Source organism: Puccinia triticina, chromosome 2A (genome assembly GCF_026914185.1).
Source record: "Puccinia triticina chromosome 2A, complete sequence".
Classification (NCBI taxonomy): Eukaryota; Fungi; Basidiomycota; class Pucciniomycetes; order Pucciniales; family Pucciniaceae; genus Puccinia; species Puccinia triticina.
Window position 1 is genome coordinate 6,255,840 of NC_070559.1, and position 11,301 is coordinate 6,267,140.

Here is an 11,301-nt window from a genome sequence, read left to right on the forward strand (position 1 = left end):
GCCCACTGGGTCCATTGAAAGAGTAGCCTTGGTCAAGAATGCCTATGCTCAGCTAAGAAACAAAAATGTGTCAACCTGAGTAAAAAACATGGGGCCACACTTTTGGGGAGGGCTTATTGACAGACCTGCATCAGGCCCGTGAGGGCCCACCCAAAGCTGGTTCGGCCAACCCAGAAGTAGTCTTGGTTAAGAATGCCCATATGATGTTTCAGAACAGTACCAATTGACCACTAATCAACAGAAGATATTGAAGGGCTACTGACATCTGTATGACATTTGTGCACTCACAGAATGTATGTCCCGGCCCTTTCCTTTTACTTGGAACCCTGTTGGCCCGTATGGACCTGATGCATGCCCATCCAAAAAGCCTCCCCAACAATGTGCCCCTAGGGTTTTTACTCAGTCTGACACATTTTATTTCTTAGCTGAGCATATGCTTTCTTAACCAAGGCTACTCTTTCAATGGGACCAGTGGGCTTTGTGGGGGCCATGTGGGCCTCATTCAGACCTGTCCAAAAAATCTTCCCAAAAATGTACCCCATGTTTTTTATTCAGTTTGACCCATTTCACATTTTAGCAGAGCATCAGAATTCCAAACAAATACTACTTTTTCAATGGGCCCAACGGCCCTGTTAGGGGCCCATGCGGGCCTTGTGCAGGCCCATCCAACAAATCACCCCAAAAATGTGCCCCATTGTTTTTTACTCAGTCTGACACATTTTTATTTTTTTGGCTGAGCACGCTCAGTTTGCATTTTTTTTCAGTACAGAGTGATTTTTTTTCAATGATTTTCCCAACCTCAAACTTTGAGTATTTTTTTTGGGAAATTTAATTATCCTTGAAGTGATAGGTTTTCCAAAAAAAAAAAATTACACTTTAATTATGTTCAAACTGGAAACCAGTGGATGACTTCCCGTTGAGATCTGTGGGCCTCCCAGAAGTGATCTAGAGTCCAAAAAGCTAGATTTCCCTGCAAAAAACTAGAATTTTTGACTCTAAACCAACATCTGCAGGGGTCCCATATTTCACAGGAAGTCCTCCATTATGAGGATTTGACCCCAACTGGGCGCTCTGGGGTCTCAGTTTATCCTTGAACTGTTGCTGCCAAGGGGGTTGTATTGGTTACAAACCCCCACAATAGGGTTGACCAGGGGCGACCAATGTAATATTGGTCTCCCAGACCAATATTTTATTGGCAGCGCCCACCAGTACATTATCCTTTGTTGTAATGTATTGATGGGCCCCACAAACATAGGATCAGTTGTGGAGACCAATATTATATTGTTTGCCTCTGGCCAACCACATGGCGGGGCTTTGCAACCAACACGAGACCAATATTATATTGTTTGCCTCTGGCCAACCACATGGCGGGGCTTTGCAACCAACACAAACCCCTTTGCAGTGCTTGTTGTTGTTGTTGTTGTATCTGCATGCACCAAAGGTGTAATCAGCCTTACAACTTCAACTGTGATGTGCTTGAAAGGTTTGCTTAGCTTACCATTTCCCACAGATTTACTAGCTTGCAACATCCTTCCCAATTCATGAGAAGGACACTGGTCACCTGAGATTGTAATCTCACAGGAGCCAGAACCTGGACAGATCCCCAGACCCCTGAATCCATCTTCCTCTTCTAAGGTTCCGATCCGGTGCCCCGGAGCCGGATTTCACCTATCCCGCACCCTCACCCTGGTAGTATCCGGAATCCGGTCAGGGTTTTCCGGATCTTTGCTAGAATTGATGATTCAAGCTCCCAGGGTGAGTTAAGACTCCTGTGGGTCGCCCAACGTCATCAAATCACGCCAGTCACACTGCGAAGCCCCAAGGATACGTGGATAGGTTCAAATACCATGCCTGCTGAACGCCGAAAACGTTCCCCATCAACTTCTGGTTCCGAGTCCGACTCCGATGATGTTTCTGTGATTGAAACAAGCCAACCAATTAATGACAAGCCAAACGATGAGACTCGAACTAGCTCATGGGTATGGCAATACTTCAAGCATCAGACTATTGATGGCAAAACAATGCATGTCTGTCAGGCCTTGCTTATTCCCAATGGTTCCGCAATCTGCCGCACAAAAATCACCCCCAACAAGCGTGGATCTACCAAAAGTATGAGCAATCACTTGCTCAAGAAACACGGAATAAAGAAGGACAACGCGTGTGAGGTTGGATCTCTAGTCCGGTTTTTGGATACAAATAAAGATGTTTCAATGGAGAATTTTACTCAAGAAAGCTTATTGTGCGCTGTTGGTCAATACGTGGTACGATGCCACATCTCTTACCAAACCGTTGAGCACCCAGACTTCAGAAGCATGCTTGAGTTGTGCAACCCAATCACAAAAAACCTTTTTCCCTCCGCTGATACTTTAAGTACCTTCATTCTCACAACCTTTATGAATGGCCAGGAAGCTCTCAAGTCTTTGCTTCAAAAAATCCCTTTGAAAATTAGCTTGACCTGCGATGGTTGGACCTCTCCTAGCAACAAATCACTCCTTGGAGTCACCGCACACTGGATTGAAAACTACCAGCTTAAATCAATGATATTGGCGACAAAGCTGGTCGATGGTTCCCATACTGGAAAAAATCTAGCGGCTCATCTCACTGAAACCCTCAAGACGTACGGAATATCACATAAGATTTTTTGTATAACGGCCAATAATGCAGCAAATAACAAAACAATGGGAGAGGAACTCAATAACCTCTTTGGTTTCAATAACGAGAATTGCTTTCTTGGATGTATGCCACATGTCATAAACTTGGCTGCAAAAGCTGGCATCAAGGCCTTCTCTGAGAAGGCACCGGTCCAATCCAATCCTCCTCGCACACTTGCCGGTATCCTCAGCGAGCCCCCTCCTCCAGTCGATATGTCTAGCCTTATCTCTCAAATCAGCAAGCTAACCACGTACTTGAAACAATCCTCGCAAAAAGCTGCTGCTTTCAAAGATCTAAGCAAAGCTTTGAACGGAGAAGCTCTAGTCATGGTAGCCAATGTTTCTACTCGCTGGAATTCGACCTTTGAAATGCTCGACCGAGCATATAGGATTCGTGCAACTATCCGACTATTCTGTGAAAGGAACTCGCTATCTGAGAAGTACGATCTCTCAGACTGTGAATGGAAAAAGATAAGACAACTTTGCGACTTTCTGGAGCCCCTCTCTCAAGCAACAAAAGCAATGTCAATAAGTAAATTTCCATTGATGATGTTAGCGGCGCCAGTTTACATGTGGATCATGGAAAAGCTACAGCAGGTGAGTGTTATATTCTATTCTCATTGCTCAAACCATCCGACTGACATTGTATCCATTGCTGAATTCAGGCTTGCTTGTATAATGCTCAAGAATTGATTCCGGCATCAACACTCATGATCGCTAAAATCGAAGAGTACTTCGATCTTGCTGTCAAGAAAACCGTTTACATTGTATCAGCCTTGCTTGATCCTCGAATTAAAACGAGCCCATTTACCAATAGCCTCCTCGATTGCATCCACATGAGTAAGGAGGAAATCATCAAAATGTATAAAGAAGCAGCTGAATGTTTCAGCAATGATTCTACATACACCAAAACGGAGTCATTGTCAACAAAAGATAAATCTCAAAATGTCGACAGTCACTCATCAATCAGTTCGGCTCTATTCAAGAAGAAAAAGATCAAGATATCGTCCCTTCGCGAAGAAATCATGGTATACCTTGATTCTGAATGTGAAGAAGAGGATTGCGAGCCCCTATACTATTGGAAATCCAACTCTAAAAAGTTTCCGAGCCTTTCCAGGATGGCTCAAACATACCTGGCAGCCTCGGCTTCCAGTACCCCCTGCGAGCGTGCGTTCTCAGTTGGTTGACATGTTCAGGATTATAGCCAAAACCGCATGAAAGCCACAACACTCGAGTCAATCATTTGTTTACAGAACTGGATTGACAATAACATCATCACTATGAACAATACTGCCAATATCAAGTAGTACATGTTAGTTCTTTACTTCTAGTAACTATGTTCTCCTTGTTCCCGTGTGGCCTTTGTCCTTAAAATCATAATGCAATTTGACCCTGCGACCTGCCTTCCACTTAGAAAACTTGCCAGCACTGTGGAAATAGCCCATTGCAGCCTCTACATCTGCAATGGGCAAAACTCAGAAATCCGGTCGGATACCGGATTCCCAGAGGCCCATCCCGAGCCCTGATCTAGTCCGCGGGTTCACCGGATTCCGCCGGATCTGCGGGGTCTGGATTGGAACCTTATCCTCTTCACTAGAACTGTCTCAGACCTTAAAAAACTCCCAAATATAACGGATGCCTGGAGGTCCAAATTTTGATTTCTGCCTCCCTTACCCAGGACCATTTTTTTCCAGGAATTATTTGGGAGTCAGAATACAAATTCTGCAAAAATGTTTGGGAGTCAGAAGCCTGATTTTGTGAAAAATGACAAAAAAATAACTTCTCACTGGGGGGCCCACAGCGTACCAAAATTTTACAGCAGGCAGAAAACCCTCTGAAGAGCACATATTGAACTCTGGAGGGAGGCACTGTCAATAGTCTTTTAATGTTGGAGGCCTCAAGTGCAGGACTATTCAAAATGCCAGAGGTACTATTAACAGTGTTGGAGGCACTATTAACAGTGGAGCACCTGTCATCTAGAATTGGACAGTGCACTGTGCTTGGGCTTCAGCCTGGTTCTGGGCTTATTTTTGAGGTAGCCCTCACAGAAGGCCATCATCAGAAGATCTGCCAAACGCTTCCATTCTGCGTAGGCATTGCACAATGAATTTTGTGTTGCGCAAGCCCTGCGCAATGCATTTTGTGTTGTGCAAGGCCTCGTCAAGGATGTGCCAATGCACTTCCGTTTTGCTGGCCTTGCGTCAAGGCCAGGTCGGCCACCAAAACATCTTGGTGGCATCGGCCGGGGGGTCGGGCCAACGCATTCCTCACGTCGTGTGTCGACTGCGAGCCATGGCTAGGAGGGGCTAGAAGAGGCTAGGAGGGGCTAGAAAAGGCTAGCCGGTTCAGGATGGACACCCCTACTCTAGCAGAAACAGACGATCGACGCCATTCCTCTACGCAACAGTCATCAACAAAAAGTACATATACCACCACTCAAACATCGGATCACTCGAACCAACACCTGTTCATCAACCTCTTCCAGCGAAACGTCACCGTGTTCCCCAATGCCTGTCATCCCGATCGCCACCGGAGTCTGGCCGAAAACGAGCGTCAAAGTGCGTTCATCCAGGTCATCGTATTTGCATCCCACTGACTAGAAACTACGTACTCCGTCAAACCCAGAATAGGATGTAGCAGAATCATTGGGGCTTGCGAATTTGTCGGATGAAGCTGCCACGGCACTGGCAGCTGATGTTGAATTTCGGTTAACTCAATTGATCGAAGTTAGTATCAACAACTTGCCTAGCTTTGGTGATCGATGTGGCCCTATCTACAGAAATTTATGTCCGAAACACAATGCTTTTTGTTTTCCGATTTGCCGCCGGGTTGCAGGATAGCATCAAGTTTATGAGGCACTCCAAGAGGACAAATTTATTGGTTGAAGATGTCGACTACGCGCTACGTGCGAAAAATATCGAAGTGCGCCCCCGCGGGTTTTTGCTCGTGCTCGTGAAAGTGTGCTGATCTTTAGCGTTCTCTTTCGGTGGCTCGCTTTTATGTTATCAGCCTCTTTGGGGATTTGCCTCTACAGACACCCTCTCATTTCGAAGAACAACATCTGCTGTTGGAAATTTGTATTTCATAGACGAAGAGGAGATCGATCTGACCAAGGTATTGGCCGCAGAATTACCTCCTGTGCCACAAGAAACCAGTTACACAGGTATTCACATCCTGATGCAAATGTCTGGCTGGTCAGTAAGATGATAGTTAGTTGATTCTTAACTTTCATTTTACAGCTCATTGGCTGGCAGTCGAAGGTGTCCAACCGGCAATACCCCAAAACCCCACACCAGCAGGTACGTATCTCCCCTTTCACACTCTCAATGCATCATCTTTCCTGTTGGTTCCAATCATAGAACTGAGTGATTGCTGGAGCTTTGCTCCTCTTTTTGCTCGTGCCATAGAGCTCAAGTCGCATCCTGCTTTCTCGGGGCTCCAGTCTTCAGCTATTCCATCAAGCTCAAAACAGCCACCAGAATCCCAAAATCTAACCACCAAAGAGCATTTATCACGTGAACTTCGACTATATTTTGATCGTGTCACCGCCGCCGCGCTGTCAAATGATCAGAGTTCAAGAAACGCAGCCTTAGCCAGTTTGAGTGGTGATCCTGGTCTTCATCAACTTGTACCGTATTTGATTCAGTTTGCGGCAGAAAAAGTTGGTTGTTTCGCAGTGTATCATTTCTCTTATCAATTTAGGTGCCTAGCGTAAAACGTAAGCAAGCACCTCGAAGTGGCCGTTGATCACTAAGCTCAACTGTCTGTCTTCATTCCAACCTCATTCAGATCACCACTACACTCTCTCATCCCGAACCATCAATGCAATACCTGAGAGACGCACTGCAGATTCTCGAGTCAATTCTCTCTAATCCGCATTCATACTTGGAACCCTATCTACACCAAATACTACCCTCGATCCTCACCTGTTTGCTCTCATCCTCCTTCCCATCTTCACCCGTGACCGACGACCTCGAGCGAGAGATCAGATGTACAGCCGCCTCATTATTAAAGTCGCAACTGAATCGTTATCAACATTCTTATCCGACATTACGCACCCGTATTCTGAAAACTCTTACAAAATCATTGATTGATCCCCAGTCAACTGACCGTAATCAGCTTGGTGCGATCGTTGGCGTCAAATATTTGGGTCTTGAACCCACCAAGACTGTCCTCTCTCAGAATATCAAGGCATTTGGTGAAAGCTTGGATCTCAGCTTAAGTGAAGGCAAGGCAGATCAAATACGGTTGGATAACCTTATTAAAGAAACTTTGGTTTGTCCTTGCACGATTCCTTTTCGTCTCTTTAAATTACAGCAACATTTTGCTGCTTCGCATAAACTGATTGCCTGTCTTTCAATCAAATCGTTCCGGTTTTCATGGTGAATCTGGACAGAAAATCATGTCTGAAGCCTATTCGGAACAACAAATACACCGGAAAACCAACTCAAAATCCAAGAAAAAACTGCGCAGCATACCCGCCCAGGATGAACTAGAGGCCGAAGTTGGGGTCCAGTTTGCGGCAAGGTTGATGTCGACATCAGATGAAGAAGAGACAAGGTTAGCCTACACGTTCATCAAAGAATCAACACAAACAAGTGATACGGACGACAGTGAAGAAGATGAAGAAAGAAGTGAACATGCGGAGGAAGAAGAGACAACCAAAATGGATGTCGTGGAAGAAAAGCAATGATATCATAAAATAGACCCTTCGATTGAGTTTCTTCATCAACTAAAAAATCTAAAACAAATCAAAATGTTTCTTAACCCTTTTCTATCAGCACGATACAACTTTGACCTCGTGTCGCGCTCTCGCAGTTATTTTCTATGACGTCTGGCGGAAGCCTCGTCGCGTCTCTCCCTGAAAATATGTGTTGTATTTATGGTTTCATGTGCATTGGAATTTTTTGCACAAACTCAGAGCTCTCGAGGTTGATGATTTCACATTACATATCTTGAGAGCAACCCAAGCTTCCCAGCCTTCAAATTTTGCCAACTCAGTCAACCGGCCTCATATCATATTTCACCTGTCTCATTCTGTCTGTAATTCTTCCAAGTCAAAACCTCCATGTTCTGATGCGCAGTCTTCCACCCCAGAGAATCTGACTCATTTTTTTGCAAGTAAAAGAGTATTAGTCTACTGTTTTACTGAGTTGCAGCCATCATACAATAGGGGGTTCACAATTGAAATTTGTAAAACTTTAGGACCCATTTTAACCTGTTTATGAACATATTTTTAAAAAGTTGATAAATTGCACTGATTGATCAGTCACACCTTTTTCTGGACATCTTGCTAAAATTTTAAAATCATGTTCATAAAGGCCTTAAATTGACCTCCAAAGTTTTAAAAAATTCAATTGTGAACCCCCCTAATAGGGGGTTCACAATTGAAATTTGTAAAACTTTGGGACCCATTTTAACCTGTTTATGAACATATTTTTAAAAAGTTGATAAATTGCACTGATTTATCAGTCACACCTTTTTCTGGACATCTTGCCAAAATTTTAAAATTATGCTCATAAAGGCCTTAAATTGACCTCCAAAGTTTTATAAAATTCAATTGTGAACCCCCCTAGTATTTGCAAACAAGGATGTTTCCCAATCAAAGCTTGTCCTTCTTGGCCCCTTCTCACTGCCACTGGGGTGTATGCACAACTAGACTCTAAAACACTGAAAATATTTTTATTTTGTTCCTTTATAACCTTGACAATAGGGGGGTTCAAATTGCCCCAAAACCAAAAGGTGTGACTTTAACTCAAAGGAGGGTCCCTGCGTATTGGCATCCCCCCGGGCCTCTCCAATAGAGGGCCTTAGTCAAGTTAGGGTCTGACTGCTTACACCAGGAAAAAACAATAGTAAATTGATGCCAAGTGACATTCTGCAACTTTGCTTGTAGCTCCAAAGCTATTCCATTCCTGCTCTGCCTGTATATTTAATGCTCACTGGTGGTTTAATTGAATAGTTAATTTTCCACTGAAACAGCTCAGGTTTGACATATTCTGCTCAGTTTTCAGCTATTCCACTCAATTTTCAAACATTCTGCTCAGTTTTCATGTATTCTGCTCAGTTTTTGCTGATTCCGCTCAGTTTTCACTGATTCTGCTCAGTTTTCACTGATTCTGCTCAGTTTTCACTGATTCTGCTCAGTTTTCACTGATTCTGCTCAGTTTTCACTGATTCTGCTCAGTTTTCACTGATTCTGCTCAGTTTTCACTGATTCTGCTCAGTTTTCACTGATTCTGCTCAGGTTTGACTGATTCAGCTCAGTTTTCACTAATCCTGATTTTTCCGGTTTTTCTGCTCAGTACATATATCAGGAGTGAAAATTGATACTGTCTGAGGTCTACTGTGGTGCACTGAGTTCAATTAGAACCTGGTCTTGGGCAAAAATACACAACATGTGTTTACATATGTAATCAAAGTAAGACCACCACACTGAGAGTTAGCGTAACTTCAGATAGCACTACACTAACAGTTAGCGTAGCTTTTTGGAATGCTAACATTGCTAAAATGATAATTCCAAAGAATTTGAATAGTGTCAACTTTCTCTTTCAATTTCAGCTAACACTACACTAACAGCAATTTTTTTCTTCAAGGAAATGCCTTAGTGTTAGTTGGAAAAAATGGAAGCTAACAGTAACTTCTCTGCAGCGTAGCTGAAAACAGCTAACACTATTCTACGCTACAGCTATTGTTAGTGTAGCTGACCCATTGTTGTCAACACTGCAAGAAAAACTCTAGAAACTGCTTGCAGTTGAGATGCAGCAAGCTTGAATCAAGCCTCAGCTCAAGCTGGAGTCAAGCACCCAAATTCCATGCTGGTGCACCTTGAGTGTGTACCTTGTTCAGTATTTCAATGCTGAACATGCTGTAGTGCTCATGCAGTAGGCTGAGGCAAATGTTCAACCTTGCAAATGAGCATACCCCTGAGCAACCTTTTTTTTGCTTTTAGTAAACATTCCATCTGCCATTGAATCCAGCCAGAATAGCATAACAGGGGTATGTACACATTAAAGGGATATCTACATATGAAAGGAATATGTACACATGAAAGGGGAATGTGATAAGGTGTATCAAAACATAATATACACAAATGATTAAAGGGGTATGTATGCATGAAAGGGGTATGTGCAGTAAGGCGTCTTCCCACATGAAAGGGATATGTAAACATCACCTGAATGATGAAAGGGGTATTGAAAGGGATGTAAAAAACTCAAAGGGGAAATGTAAACATCAAAGGGTCATGAATGCATGATGAAAAGGGTATGTACACATTGTGAAAGGGATATATGCACATGAAAGGGATACACACACATGAAAGGGGTATGTGCACATAAAGGGGTATGTACACATTATGAAAGGGGTGAATGCATATAAAAGGGACATGTGCACATGAAAGGGGTATGTGCACATGAAAGGGGAACTTTCATATGAAAGGGGAATTTGAACAGGTATCAACTCAGTATTTTGGGGCCTGCATGTACTCAGTTTTTTGTACCTCAGACTCACTGTTGCATATATTATACAATGTGCATGGAATCAACCAGTGCTTGATTCTTGCATGAGGCACAGCTTGCCTTGAGCTCTTGCATCTCAACTGCAAGCAGTTTCTAGAGTTTTTCTTGCAGTGCAATGCCCAATGATTAATCAGTTATGGTAAATTTCTGTTGATCAATTTCTCTATGTGGAAGGGGTTCCACACAACATAAATGTGACTAGCTGGGGATTTAATGGCTTTTGGACCAGTTTGTACTTTTCATGGAGATTTGAAAGGCCCCTCTAGTGACCTGTCACCCCCATGTATGTGTGTACACAAATGTGACATTGGCAAAGTGGAAAACAGCTCACATGCATGTGCATGGAGACATTGGAAAACAAACAAACACAAAAACAACTCACAAGCTTATATGTGTTAAGAAGCCAGGATTCCTAGCTGAAATCTGGGGTAAAATAACGGTAACGTAACAATTTTACGGCCGTTACAGTTACAGTTAATTTAATGGTGGTGTTTTGCCTTATCAAACAAATTTAAGACCTTTTCTTTTACACAAGTTACGTTATTGGAGCGCATGTGTTCTGGGAGACCAATCTTATATTGGCGGGGCCCACCAATAAATTACAATAGAGGGGAAATGTGTTGGTAGGCCCCACCAATATCATATTGGTCTGGGAGACCGATCTTACATCAGTCAACCTTATTGCGGGGGGTTGTCACCAATACAACCCCCCTGGCAGTGAATATATTTGTATTATGGTGCTGAAGATGGCTGAATCAATTTAATCTGAAGACAACATTGAAGAGATCAGTAGTGCAGGTTGTCTACAAACAAATTGGATGCTGTGTTTTGAATGTTTCTTTTCATTGAATTAATCAGCAATTACATCTCCTATCATCATATTAGGGGGATTCACAATAGGATAAAAGTAAAATTTTAGAGTCAATTTTAAGGTCTTTATCAACAAATTTTTAAAAATCTGGCAAGGTGTACAGGACTGGGTATCCCCTGAGAATCAGAGCAACATCTTTATTTTTTAAAAAGTTGTTCATAAAGGCCTTAAAATTAGCCCTAAAGTTTTATTTTTATCCTATTGTGAACCCCCCTATTGGTGCTAAGTGGGGCCCAAGTTAAATTTGTGTTTATCTTAGGAA

General features: G+C 43.0%; 1 protein-coding gene across 1 annotated transcript; it reads left to right on the top strand.

Moving 5' to 3' along the window:
* Nucleotides 1-5,001: 5,001 nt before the first annotated feature.
* PtA15_2A672 (uncharacterized protein) lies at nucleotides 5,002-7,448 on the top strand (the record flags this gene model as incomplete). Its single annotated transcript, XM_053166716.1, has 9 exons — nucleotides 5,002-5,223; nucleotides 5,282-5,377; nucleotides 5,487-5,573; nucleotides 5,661-5,814; nucleotides 5,891-5,950; nucleotides 6,059-6,312; nucleotides 6,441-6,926; nucleotides 7,048-7,211; nucleotides 7,433-7,448. The coding sequence occupies 9 exons, from the start codon at nucleotides 5,002-5,004 to the stop codon at nucleotides 7,446-7,448; spliced, it is 1,539 nt and encodes a 512-aa protein (XP_053017910.1).
* Between the last annotated feature and the right edge of the window lie 3,853 nt (nucleotides 7,449-11,301).